This window comes from Cricetulus griseus, chromosome 2, assembly GCF_003668045.3.
Source record: "Cricetulus griseus strain 17A/GY chromosome 2, alternate assembly CriGri-PICRH-1.0, whole genome shotgun sequence".
Classification (NCBI taxonomy): domain Eukaryota; kingdom Metazoa; phylum Chordata; class Mammalia; order Rodentia; family Cricetidae; genus Cricetulus; species Cricetulus griseus.
Genome location: NC_048595.1, coordinates 216,544,338 through 216,558,993, shown reverse-complemented (window position 1 = coordinate 216,558,993; position 14,656 = coordinate 216,544,338). Strand labels below are relative to the sequence as shown.

Below are 14,656 nucleotides of genomic sequence, written 5' to 3'. Positions count from 1 at the left end.
TTCCCCAAACTGAGTTGCCCAGATCCTATACTTGAGTTTGCCAGATACAGAGCTAACATATCAAAGTTAAACAATATACCCACAGGAGTGCACATCCAGTAGCCTTAAGCAAGCCAGTGTGACATCTAAGTGATAATAACAGGTATGGGCAACTCTGTCAAAATCAGGAATTTATAAACTAATGACGAGGCCATTTTCAGTCTAAGTATGCAGTGAATATGTAAGCACAACACTTTAATTAATACAGAACCAGAAGCCAAGCTATTCTGTGTCTATGTGTTTGGAATATATCCTACAACAAAGAAAATCAGCAGTGCACCTCAGTAAGGGTGCATGCATGATTTTAGGGTGCAAACTAGCATCATCCTTATGGTATTAACATGGCTCTTCGGGAAGCTAACATTTAACCTCCATGATTTTTAACATGTACTAAATAACCTGGTAGCTGGCCCTTTGTCACCATACATAAATTAGCTTTAATGAGGGCACAGGATGTTTATCTTCAGTGCTGTAGGTTATCCATCAGACACATGGTCACAGCAACCACTCTGGGTCAACACAAAGACAAAGCTGTTTATGTTTATCCATCTCCCAGGCCCAGACTAATAAAAACCTCCCTGCCTGCATCAGTTCTAAAACTATTATGTCATATTTGACAAACTAGTTCAAGGCCACAGACATTTCTGAATTTCTTTTCCTCTGACTTCAGCTTTCAGGAGAATAGCTGTCTGTAGATGGCTAAAAAGCACTTTCTGAGAATGATGCGAGTCTTACTGTGAGGGAAAATACTCAACATTCTTGTCTTAGTTTCTTGGCCTGGGTATGTTATCTGTCCCTTTTTATCCCAAAGAGTACTTGTCTTGAGGAAAATCACATCAGAACATTTTTGTATTGTGACTTCAAAAATCACAAGTGTTAGAAGTTCTCACTGCGTTTAACATGGGTATGTGATAGAGGGGTGTTATGTATGCTATTTTGGAAATATGAAGATAACACATGAATAATGATAAACTGACTATAGCACCCTCAAAATTCATGGAGCATTTTTTTTCTGAGAAAATACTACTAGTTTGATGTCAGATCTACATAGAGTAAAGGACTTGCTAAAATATCATTCTGCTCATAAGAACAATTACCAAACTCAAGAGTTTAGCAAACTCTAAAGTATGGAAAGTCATTTTTAAGCTGTGACGTTGGGCTATCAACTATTTTCACCTTGACATGTGCAACTAATACTGAAAAGTACCTGGTGTTTAGAAATCTGTGTTGGCTTTGAAGTAGGAGATGGTATTGTTACCTACCTTTGGCCTGTCTGAGATATCAAGAAACAAAGTTGAAGAGGAGGGAGAGAAGAGAGACTGAACTCTAAGATCTCCACTAGACTTAAGGCACTAATATTTCTTGCTCTGCACCTACGGTGCCTGGAAGTCCCCAGGAGAAAGAGAATAGCCTCTCTTTGTCTGCCTGTGCTGAGATCCAAGGCCATATTTTATCTTTCAAGATTGCCATTGGGGATCAGATATCAGAAAACATGACTGTTGTTCTTGAGGGATCTGGTTGGTATTTTATAACAGCACACAGTTATAAAATAAGGAAGGCTGAACTCTGACTCTAATTGGCTTTGTATCTTTCTATAGGATATGCCATTTTCCCATGATGCCATTGGCCATGTTGTGATGTTGACAGAGATCATCACCAGAAGTCATACCAATGGGCTTGTTCAATCTTATACTTATCAGCTTCCAAAACTATAAAAATAAGCAAATAAAGAAAAGTAATCTTTTTATTTTTACAATCCTTAGCTCTTTGTATTTTGTCATGGCAACAATAATAGCAATAACTAAACACTGATAGATGGTCATGAGTACAAATCTCAGGATTCAGGTTTCAGGAGACACTAAAGTCAAGAGTTACACATGGACAAACACAACCCAATGATCTGTCACTTTCTTCTGTTGCTTGTTTTTTTTTAAAAAAATCTTGTTCTATGAATTGCATTTGTGAAGACAGCAAACTTTATATATCTCCCAGAAAAAACAAAACATATAAAACACATCTGTCCATCAGACATGCACACAACAATAACAAAGAAATTATACTTTCCCCCACGAAATGCAACATGACACAAAGATCTAAAGTGGTTACATTATTCATTCAGGAAAATAGACTACCCTAATTCAATATTGCCTGGATGAAAAACAAAACTACCACATTAGCTGGCTAAGCAATGGAAATATGGACGATGCGTGTCAGAGAGACACAGCAGCTTACACTAACCTGGGTCTTCTTGAAGTTGTCACAAAGAGAAGATCATCACTGAAGCCCCTGGCTGCTGCCTTCTCTCTGTTCCCTTAGTTCATTTTTGTGTTCCGGCTGACCTATGGTGTGTAGCCATGAGTCACTACAGAATTCTTCTTGGCACCTCACATTCTGTGCTGGCATAGGCTTTCACCAGAACCACTGCAGTTTCTCATGGCAATCAAATCTTCCACAGCCTGGCAAGAAGGTTTAGCAGGTAGAGGTGCTTGCCGCCAACCCTGATGATCTGAGTTTGAATCCTGGGACCCACATGGTAGAACGCAGGCCTGACTCCCTCAGGTTGTCCTCTGACACTCAGTGTACATCATGGTATGCACATGTGCACACACACATACACACAATCAATCAATCAATCAATCGATTCATTAATATAAGAAAAATAACTTCAAATTTTAAGTCTCCCCTATTTATTTTGGTTGCTATCCCTAGAGCACAGTAGTTGAATAATAGCATTTCTAGATATTTCCAACAACCTCTGATAATCCCATTAGCAAAAAAAGGCTTTATTTTCAAGAGCCATAGTGGACTAACTAGGAAATAAAAGAAATGGTGCCTGCCACATTTTATTAGGTCTATTATTAACTTGAGACACTTTTTATTCTCCTGTGCTTCTATGATTCAAATTTTAAACAGCTTTGCATCTTAAATTTCTGAGATACAGGACATTTGCATGTGTGTTGACAATGTGTCTCTAAGTCTAGAAGAACACATTGGATTGTTAGCCAAGGGCTATCCCTCATGGTCTAACACAAGTTCTCACTGTCTTTCTAACTAAACCAAATTCTTTGTGAACTAATACTTTTCAAAGGCCATGATGAAGTTATAGCCAATGAAAAGGTTGACACAGCATATCAGAAAGAATCATTTCCACTGTGGCTCGCAAATGGTCTCCAGTTAGCCGCATCATGTGCACTTCCCACGCTGAGAATCAGGGGCAATTCCTCTATGTCACAAGCATCAACAGTTCATTGCCATCAGTAACAGGCCAAACATACTGTTAGTGGAAAGAGGGCACAGCCCTAGTCTACATATAACAATGAAAGCCCATTTCCACATGAAACAATTATTAAAGGATCTCTTTAAATGGTTACTTGAGTACACTTTATTCCTCCATGTTTGCTTTAAGGATCTTTATAAAACATGTAACTGTGGATTAATAAATCACTGGCAAATGTTGATTACACTGCTATTGTAAACACTCCACCCCAAACACCGTGCCAATCTGAATGCGTGCTCTGCTATTAAAACACACTGAAATAAATTATAAATTAGTGCTGATTTCAAGCCAACGTTTTTGTCCTTTCAACTATTTGTTGAGACAGTGCAGTTTGTGCTCTGTTAGAAACCCATTTTTAAGGGACTATCTGAACAAGCATTTTAAAACTGATACATGCCTTATTTGTTCATTTTACATAACTTTGAACTAGGCAGATACTCTAAAAATTAAAGTTTCCCTTTGCTAGATATCTTCCAATACTGACTCTGTAATAATTCATTTTTCCCATTATGTGAACAAAACTAAGACTCCCTTCTTTCTTTCTCACAAGCATTTCAAACATATAATTCACTCCTCTTCCTCTGGGCATACAACACCAGTCTTTTTATTGCCTACACTCTGTCCTATGCCTCCAAAAATGTTAAGACAAGTTTCATAAGAGACCAAGCACTTTTAGAAACACTCCATTAGTGTAGTCTGCCTAGTCTATGAGTTACAGTGACGGGGGATCTAAGATGCAATTTCACTTTGAAACTCTCCAGCCAGTGTTGGTTAGCAATTAGAGAACATTTAAATGCATTTTCTTTTTATGTTTATTGATGTAGCTGCCAAACTGTATTTTTCATTCATTAGAGACTCTCACTCCATTGTAGACATAACCTTACAAAGAGGAAGAGAGGAATTAAAAGAGGAAAATGACATTAAAATAATCTGGATACTACTTTGGGTTTTGTTTTCTCCTAAGTAATCTAATTTCTAAGTTCAGTTGCTTAATAAACATGTGTGATGACTTAAAACACATTCCTCTTTTATGTTATTTACTTTTACTTTATTAGTTGGCTTGAAATTGGTACCAATTTCTCATACAAATTCCACAAGCAGTAAGAAAAATAAATTTCATAAGCATTGTATTATAGAGAGGTTCATTTTTGGAAAGGAACATACTGGTACCAGTTAAGTTAGAATCTCTTCAACTTAATTGCCTATTCCAGGAAATCTTAAAATTGAGATTGCTTTTCAACCACAGAACTTCTTAAGTGGAAAGCAGAAACTGCCAGAATGAGAGGAATTTCATTACTCTTTCTCCCTTTCAGTGTCTCTGACATGGAGCCTTCCCACAGTGCCCTCTGATAAAGGTTCTATTGCTTGAAATTGATTGTGTAGTGGACATGACAGGTGTGTGTGTGTGTGTGTGTGTGTGTGTGTGTGTGTGTGTGTGTGTGTGTGTGTGTGTGTGTGTGTGTCTGTGTCTGTGTTTATATGTGTATGTGTTTGTCTGTCTGTGTGTATGTGTGTCTGTGTGTCTGTGTTGTTGGTCTATGTAATTTTGCTTTTACAATGTTGGCAGTCAGAAGGAGCCTTCTAATTTTATTCACCATGATGATAGGCCCTAGCATTTTAATTATTTTTCATGTTGTGAGTAATTTATTATTCATTGGGTATCTTCCCTGTAAATCTTGCCCTCACTCTGTAAGATTTTTCTTTGGTGTCCAACAAAGGGTTTCATTGCAATAAGAATCAAGGTGTGTCCAAGTTCTTACCCAGAACCCAAACAATGCCAGCCTTCCAGCCCAGCCCAGGAGTTTGGGGTGGAGAAACAGAGTCATTATAGAATATCTTCGTCCCTCTGCCCAGAGAGCACCACAGTTATCACCCATGCCTTCCTGACAGGGCATCACGGAGTACATCTTGCTGCAGAGCCTAATTTGGAATCTGCAAGACCAGTACTAAAACTGACTCTTACTGGGGTTCAAAGGAAGAGAGACTCAAGGAAATGGATTGGCTTCTCTTCAGAAACATTTGTCTTCTGATCCTACTCGTGGTAAGTGAAAACTGAATTCTCTGAAGAAAAGGTCCAGCTCCTGTCTTCTCTGTCTACCTCTTGCTTTCTACTTGGACATTCTTATTTTTAATCTGCCTTCTGCACAGACAGAGCAAGGAGCTCAGTCTCTGTAGGTCCCGGGACCTCTCTGTGTCATGGGTGACTGAATGGGATGAGAAGCAGGGTAAGGACTGGGCTGAATTAGGTTAACCTCAGCATGACATCAAATCAGAGTTAATACTGGGGAATTTTGAAAGTCCATAATGGAACATAAAAACTTTTCCACTCTTTTATTTGTACATAAATTATACAGATTGCTATGAAAATTCCAAGGGCTTGAAATTTGCAGGGAGCTAAAGTTGATTAACCCAATAATTTTCCTGTGAGTTTCTTGCAAAGTAGAGGATTGTCAACTATGTCAAAATTATGTTGCAACTACTTTTGAAATATTTAAGTCAGATTATAAAAGCACCCCTGTAGGCTAGGAGGGAAGCATTTAAATGATCTATTTATTTAAAGTAGACACTGTGCTTGAATATAGAACTGTATCTGCCACACTTTATGGTGACCTAGGTGTGGAACACTTCCCACTATTCAAACAGCCAGCATCCAACCCTTGAAAGAAAGATAGCAGCTACTTCTAATGTCTGTTGGAAAGCCAAGATTGGACAGGGCAAGGCCTCAAACAATTGTCAATTAGAAAATTTTGTTTGGAGAATCAGTTAAGACAATTTAGATGGGATCAGATTTAAGTCAACTGATGTTTAGGTGACAGGGCAAGTAAGCCAAGTATCTCTTAAAAATAAGAAAAGGATAAAGGGAGAAAGCATATATTTCAAAGAAAAATCAAATACTTGGCCGTTTATCAGTCTCTCAGAATGTCCACATGTGTGCTCTGACAGATGCTTGTAAAGTAACACCCATATTAGTCTCAAGCAACTGCTATTATCTATTCTCATCAGAATATTGTTTTTAACAGTCGGGGCATCCAGGCAGAGCTAGGAGTGATGGGAACACATCACAGACCAGTTGGCACAGTAAGTCATTCTGGAGTTTACATTGCAGTGGACTGCAAATGTAGCACAGATACCAATACTGCCCAAGGGCACACCTCGAAAGCTAGAATGGGACATAAGAACTATGGTAGAACACTCCATCCTCCATTTAGGAACAGATTATTAAAACATTTCTTTAAAAGAATTATTCTAGAAAATGCCAGGTATCAGTGCAATGCCCTGCTGCAATAGCCAGTTTAAAAAAAAAAAAAAAAAACTTAATGAAAGGGGATTGAAAGAAGATTCCAGAAGTTACTGGGTACTTAATAACTAGAGTGAAGTGTCAGTATGCCCCTCTTGCTACAATTTTGTGGGCTATTTTCATGCTTTCACTGTAGTATACTTTGCGGTGGGGGGCATGGAAAACTACACCTGCCGAGATTTTGGAAGCAACTAGCAGGCATTCAGTCTGTCTAATGGCTTTCTGCACAGGCATGTTTAATGATAAAATTGTTTAATTGAAGAGTTCATCCATTCCTTTGATCTGGAATGAGTATCACATTTCAGGTTCTCAGGATCTCACTTGGGTTGTGGTAATTCATTTCTCCCTGGTAATCTTAAAAGTCAGTGATGCTCAATTCCTCTTTAGTTGTCACTAAGACGAGAGATTTTGTGCTTGGCTTTCATGATAATTGTGAACTATGTAAGCTCTTATGCCTTTGCAACAGCTGCCTTAAGATACCAATTGCTGAAGTCCACAACTGGGGAGTAGAGATGTCTAGCATGTATCAAGCCAGATAAGTGCAAGCAACTGAGGAGAATATACATGATATTATATGAAAATAGGTGCTCTTCCTACTTGTCTTTAGTTTCTTGCCCTTGAACTCTGTCCCTTTTCTCATCAACTAAATCAAAAGGCTGTCTAGAGCATCATTGCAGCTTACACTGACGAAGGCGTGGCAACCTCTCAGAGTTACTGGTACTTTGTGTCAGCTACTTCTCAACCACAAGAAGTACTTATGACAAGGTTTTGATAGACAGCCAATTAAAAGTATTCAAGAGGTTTCAGTAGGATGTTTCACTTCATCACAAGGGAGCTTTGCTACTTTTCTCCTAAGGATATTCATCATGGTCTTCTGCCATAAACCGGATAGGGAGGTGTGGAACAATCCACACTGACAGAGACTCAGCTGTCAGAGGTTTGAGTCATGATTCCCTTCAAAGAGGCTGTGTAGCTTTTGCAAAGCAATCTGTTCTTCCAGGGCCTCATTGTGTCCCATGGAGACTGTGCACTTAGACATGATGTCACTAAGTTGCTTTCACAATAGAAACTTTGGAATTCTCTAATTACTACTACTGGTGTCTTCTCCAGCAGAACTTCATGTCTGGGTATGGCATTTGGTTTTCACAAATTTCCTGGAGAATCAAAAAAGGTGGATAATGCTGTAGGTTGTATACATTTTATTAGGCAGGAATCACCAGAGTCAGGACAGTTATTAGCCATATGAGGCCTATATTTTATAGAGTTAATAAGTTAATAAAAAAGTAGCCATGGATCAGATAAGAATTTTTATCCATACATGGTAACCACTCATTCTGCAAATGAGATGTAAACATTCCAATCAAATACTCCAGCTCTTGGAAAGTCAAATATGAAGGTGATGACACCGAAGATGTTATCTTACCCTAAGGTAAAACCAGGCATTAAAAGTTAAAAGCATGCTTAGAACTAACCTAGCCTCGTTAATTTAGTCCTCACAGTAAACAACATTATTTTGGTACATACAACCCAATCGGCCTTTTAAAAATTAGCAAACAAACTTTCAGAAGTACAGTGATAAGTAGAAAAGCTCGTTGTCTGGATTTTCCTTTGTACTAGCTAGCCAACCCTAGAAAGCATTAAATGATTGGCTGATTATTACAGAGGTCATTAATGTCTTCATCACACCACAGACTATGGGAATGAACTCTGAACTCTGATCTTACTTGGGTAGTAGTGATGGTGATGGTGGTATAAGTGCCTAAAGACTGTGTGTGTGTGTGTGTGTGTGTGTGTGTGTGTGTGTGTGTGTGTGTAGTACATATATATTATAAGCTGACTGAAAATTTTATATCTTCACATTGAAATTGTTGCATATTTTATGGCAGGAATTTTACATAAGAATAATTTTATATCATAAAAGATACCTAGTTTTACTACCATACTATAATCTCTAACCTGAGCACAGCTTTTTCAATAATATCTACCCAGAGAAAGCTGCAGGAGAAAAATCCTCCCCTAATCCCTTGGGCACACTGGCCAGCCAGCCAATCTGAATGAGAGAGTTCCAAGCTACCTGGAAGACTCAGAAAACAAGGGGATGGCACATGTGAGGAACAAAACCCAGGGTTGACCTTTGACCTCTGTGCACATGCGCCCATACCCACATGAATATACTATGTGCACACACATGCATACATAAACGCACAATACAGAGAGAGAGATACACATATACACTCACAGAATCCACCTCCAGATATATTTCATGGCTTTTTAGACTAACATGCTTCTCATTTTTAAAAGATACTCCTCTTTAAGAACATCCTGCATCCTAAATACCTAGTTTTATGGTTCCTTCCTAAATACTACTATCCAGGGAAAAGTACTTCATGGTTCAGCTGAACCGTTGACTGGGCTGTGGTCATGTTTCCTTCCTGTTCCCAGGTGCTATTGCAGCTGGGATTCCCCACTGACGCAGACCAGTTCTGATGACAGGCTATGAGATGGGAGTGACCAGCATAAAGCCCTGACCATTACTTGCATGAGAGATGTTTGCCCTTCCTTTCTACATAGAAAATTACATGGCTTACAAACGAAAAGGCCAGTACTTGATATACCTTCAATTACAAACAAAAGTAGTATAATTAGGCTTGAACTTGGCATCTCTACCATACGCCTAGGAAGATGGTAACTGCTTTACTCAATAACTTTTATGAGCATTGTTTGAGGAAGAACTGCCCATTAATAAGTTGGTTCTGGATGTACAAATGACTCCAAAACTGACTTCAAAAAGACAAGTCATAGAGAAGGGGGAAAAACTTTATTTGGTAGCTCCTACTTTCAGTAAAATACAGAATATAAGGGAATAACGTATTTTAATATTGCGATGATCCCAGGTAAAAATGTTGATGCAAAATCAAGATAGCCTAGAAACAAGTATTAAAAGAAAATTTCTGTTATTTGCTAAAACTGGATAAAAATGAAAGTGTATATTTTACTATTCCTTTGGAGTTTAAAAGCATAATTTGCCATGCATACAAAAGACATTGCATGACATTTATTTTTGTCAACAAAACTCGTTCAGTGAATGATTAGATGAAGTTTCTAATACGCACTCTAGCACACATTAGCACATTTCCTACAAACTCACTGATAGGTAGCATTGACACAGCTAATGGTTTCACAGTGAGCTTGAATGACTTAAGAGGAGTTGGTTCTCTGGGGTAAGGTCTGCCATGGTGTTGCCATTCTGTCACCTTACAGCAACAAAACATTTTACAGTTAACAAAGTTATTTCAAGATAGTCTGAAAAGTAGTTGCATGCTTTCCTATATTGGGAATTTTTTGAAAGGCTCTGGAAAAAATAAGCAAGAACTTATAATTATGACTGTCTAAGGTTGAATCTGATACTTCAAGACTAAAATTCTTTCAACTGCACTAAATCTGCTCCCTCCACACTTTGGGGACACTTCCACCCCTGGACATGCTTCTTTTGGTATGTCTAATACAGTCCAGGTTCTGTTCTTTCTCTATTACTCCAAAGACCTGACTTTTCACTGCATTCTCACAAATGAGCACAGATGGAAGGGAGAACCACCACGTTGCCTGAGTTGTGTCCTCCCATAAATGCAATTTAGTATAAAATAGGACACCCAGAAAAGAAGAGCAGGTGAAAAGCTATCTTGTGGCTGGAGCTCAGAGAAACAAACTCAGTTAGAAAACCTCATTTCTCAGGTTCTTTTGCCCCCTCAGAGGCAGATGCCTCTGCGTCCCCTGTTCTATTGTCATCCTGACAACAGGTTCAGCCTGTTCCCTTGGACGTGGGAGTCTTCTAGGCAAGCCTGCCAGCCAAGCCACATGAGAAGAGGATACCTGGCCCACACATGCTCTGAAACACTTTCTCAGGCAAGGGATTTCTCCAGCCATCTGGGAGCCCATAGCTATTCTTCACAGCTTGAAGTCCATGCAGCTGTGCTACTTGGTAGAATTTGACATGCTGGTTCATTTCGCACGTCTTCCAAAGCACCTGTTCACAGGTGTTTCATTGGACAGTGAGGTGACAAGGCTTAGGCTCATAGTCACACATGCTGAGATCTTTCAGGGAGGCCTTGACCTCAGTGATGGAATTCAGAGGGAGGGATTGGCCACTGTGGCTATCATCGATGAAACTAACTGGACAGAGAGCCAACAGGTACCAGAGAGGCTTCCACCAGGCGTTGTGTGAGTGTTTCTAGGTAACACATCTACCCAGAGATCTGGCATTGTAGATGTCCTGGCTTTAAAAGGTCAGTGAGAGAGGAGGGATATGAAGGTTAAGGGCAAAGATCATTGGGTCTGCCCTGGATATGAGAAATTCATCAGTTGAGCTGGAATCTGTGAAGAGGACTTTGAAATCTCTTGGAAATAAGTTCCGTATCTGACCAATGTGGGAAATCTCAACTCCCCGGGAATGATTAAGCAGTGCTTGTACATATGGAGGAACCACACTCTGCAAAGAAGGTCTCTTCTGATCGCCCTTCCTTTTCCTAGATATGCCCAGCATCTGCTGAATCTGTGCTTTCTACATCTTAACTCTGTTTAGATGAGGGCCTGAAGCAACAAGGGGAGGGGGACCATCTAAAGTCATCTACTAGCATAGGACAAAACCAAGACTCAGGTTCTGTTCCCATCTCTAGGTCCCAGGAGTTTGTCCCTAAAACAGTGCTTTGTATCAGGTCAGACTACAATTTAAGGTGCATTACCTGCTGTGGAACATCAATTCTTTAACTTTAAACCTATACTGATTTGGGAGACAGGATAGTGGCTTTGTTGCAGTCATAATAACAGTCATCAGTTCAGAGGGGTATTTTGATGAAGTGCACAATTGTGTTAGATATTCTAAGTGCGAAATTATTCTTAAAGAAATTATTTTCTAGATCCTTAGCTTTCATACATGTGCAGATACACACATATATTAGGAGAACATATGTGCACATGCATCCTTTTCCTCAAGTCAACATACCTGAGCATGCCTTTGAATTTGAGCTATCAAGATAGTTGTTCTACCCCAATCCCCCTTTGAAAACAATCTGTACCATTCAACCACATAATTGACATCAACCATTCACCCTTAGCAAAAAGATTCATTACAGTTCATTGTAAAATTGTCTGAGAGACCAGACTGGGATGTAATCCCAGATGTGGTGGCAGCACTGACACAACAGCTCTTAGAGAACCCTTGGAAGTAAAGTAGTTTTGAACGGGTCAACAAAACTAGGTAACTTAGAAGATTCATCATCTAATAAATCACTGCAAGATGTTTTCAAGGATAGATTGTTGTGTAGATTTAGGTCATATAAATCAGAATAAGTTTAAAGAGTTATCTAGGCATGGTGGCACAGGTCTGTACTCCTAGCTACGCAGGAAACTGAGGCTTGAGAAGCATAAGTAGAAAGACCATCAAAGCAACTTAGTGGAATGCTGTGTCAAAAGAAAAAGTACAACAGGTCTGGAGACACATCTCTGGTCTGAACACTTGTCTAGCGGGTACAAGGCCCAGGTGTCTGTTTTCAGTGATGAGAAGAGAACCTAATGATCCTGTCCACAGAAGTTCCAATGATGCTGTCTATGTAGTAATATGAACAAGTTCTCTTAGGACCACACAGACAAGTAAAGAATGAATCCATATAGAGCATGGTGTGGACCTTGTTTAATTGTAATAATAGACTTATCTAAAGTGAGTTTTGGAAACTCCATCCATCTTTAACAACACATATCTGATCAACGTTTCCTTTCTATGTTTATTTCTTTCACATTAAAATCTCCATATCTGGATATCGTCTGTTAATTACACTGTTCTTTATAATTGCAAAGCTACTCCAATCAATTGATTCATCAATAGAAACAAGATACTGGAGTTGAGGGAAAGATAGAATGTAAACAAATTCCAAATCTTAAAGCATTTAGTCATCTATTGTTTTTCTAATGGATGACAGTGAGTATCAAGTGGCAGTGACATTTAGATTCCAGATGCCCACTCTTAAAATGATATAAATTTTATTTTACACTTTCAGTATTTATAATACGTGAGAATTTACCCTTTTCAACCATGTGATCTTACAAGGAAAGAGTCTAGCTGTCAGCCGCTATAGAGAGAGCTGAGGAAACACATCTTTCATTTCAGATACTGTCAGGATTTCACTAATAAAATCTGTGAAGGACAGTTGCAAGATAATGCAAGCAGTCAGCACATACATGATAGAGAGCATGGGGCACAAATGGATGTCACCAAAATTCAGAAATTTAAAGTGACTTGATAAAATGATACTAGATTGATGGGGGTTGTCCTTCTGTATATTTCTCTTATTGGTTCATGAATAAAACACTGGTTGGCTGATGGGCCAGGCAGGAAGCATAGGCAGGAGATGAGGAGAATTCTGGGAAACCTAGGCAGACATAGTCACCATTTATAGCCCAGAAAGAGAGGACTCACAGGCATTCTCCTGTAAGCCAAGACCACGAGGAAATACATAGATTAATAGAAATGGGTTAATAATTAAGACAGAGCTAGCCAATAAGAAGTCCAAGCCACCAGCCAACAGCTTTATAATTAAAATAAGTCTTGTGTGTTTATTTGGGGCTTTCAAGGGCGGTGGGACCCTTCCAAGACAAAGAACCTCTCATTACACTAAATGATTCAAAAACATCTTTAGGTGTTGAATAAAAATCATCATCAGCAGAAGAGGGCTGCACTGACTGCTGTCCTAACACGACATAGATAGTGCGATGTTAACCTCATAAGCTTGGAGGCAGGCAGAAACCAGGGTGAAGTTGTTTTCACTGCAAATTGAAAATGACCTGGCAAATCTCTGCTTGATTTATAAGCAGGACCCAGCTAAGACTCACTCTCACTGCTTTCATGTTAAATTAGACTATTGGTTGATTATAGCCCTGAAGCACCAGCTCCACTTGTCTTCACCCGATGTGGGTGGGGATGTAAGGTAATGATGCTACCTACTGTAGTTCCATCAGGCCTGAGATGGTATTGGGAAGGGAGGAGGGAAACATCCAAGAAAAGAGCAAAGGGAGAAAGGAAAAAAATGAGCAGAGAGGGACAAGTGTGATGCTGAAGGCGCGGACAGAAGTTTTCAAGTGTGGGGAGTGATTGCATGTGTGGTCATGTGTGTGTATGTGTGTTTGTGGTGTATGTAGAGAGGGCTACATTGTGTTTGTGGGTGGGATTACATGTGTGTACATGTGTATGTTTGTGTGAGGGGTTACATGTGTACACATGTATGTGTTCATATGTGTGTTTGCATGAGAGATTACAATGTGCACAAATGTGTGTGTGTGTGAACATGCAAGTCAGAGGACAACTCCAGGTGTTGTTCCTTTGATGCCTGCCACTTCTTAGGAGACAAGATCTTTCACTGGCCTGAAATTCACCAGGTAGCTATACTAACTGACCAGCAGGCTACTAGGGCCGCACCTGTCTCTAGTACCTATGTCACTACCCACAGCATCACAAGCCTAAACATCATATTTGGCTTGTAACATAGGTTTTGACATGGAATTGAACACAGGTTCTCATACTTGGGAAACAAGAGACTTAGACACAGAGCCATCTTCCCCAAATTTTCTAGGTAATGATTTAACATGCTGAGGTCACTGACCTAGTATTACCAAGGTGGGAGTTGGATGTGAGATGTAGTCTGTAGTCCTCACAGTGGGGTGTATGTGAACAAATAGCCACTGGGATATATAAAGCAGCCACCAAGCAGCTGTCTACAGTATTCACTGACACAGATCCTATCTTACCACAGTAACCACTGAGTACAAAAAGCAAATTTTAAAATGGTATGTATACTTTCTATTGATCAAAACAGCTACAATTATATAATTATGTGTTTGGAAAAAATCAAAGGGAAATTGTTGCTCTCTAAATAGTAAGAGTCTGTTTGATTTTTCCTTATACCTCCAGAAAAACGCTAACCTTGATTCAAGACCATAGATGCAAAACAGTACATTCTGTGCAACTAACACATAGTGTCCTCCACTAAATACTG

At 39.3% G+C, this 14,656-nt stretch overlaps 1 protein-coding gene across 1 annotated transcript in view; it reads left to right on the top strand.

Annotated features, from left to right (window-relative positions):
• Positions 1–10,575: 10,575 nt before the first annotated feature.
• Dsg4 (desmoglein 4) overlaps positions 10,576–14,656 on the top strand; it is a 33,031-nt gene continuing 28,950 nt past the window's right edge. Inside the window, exon 1 of the mRNA XM_027404390.1 lies at positions 10,576–10,803. Within this exon, the coding sequence (XP_027260191.1) occupies positions 10,576–10,803 (228 nt within the window). The remainder of the gene's footprint in view (positions 10,804–14,656) is intronic.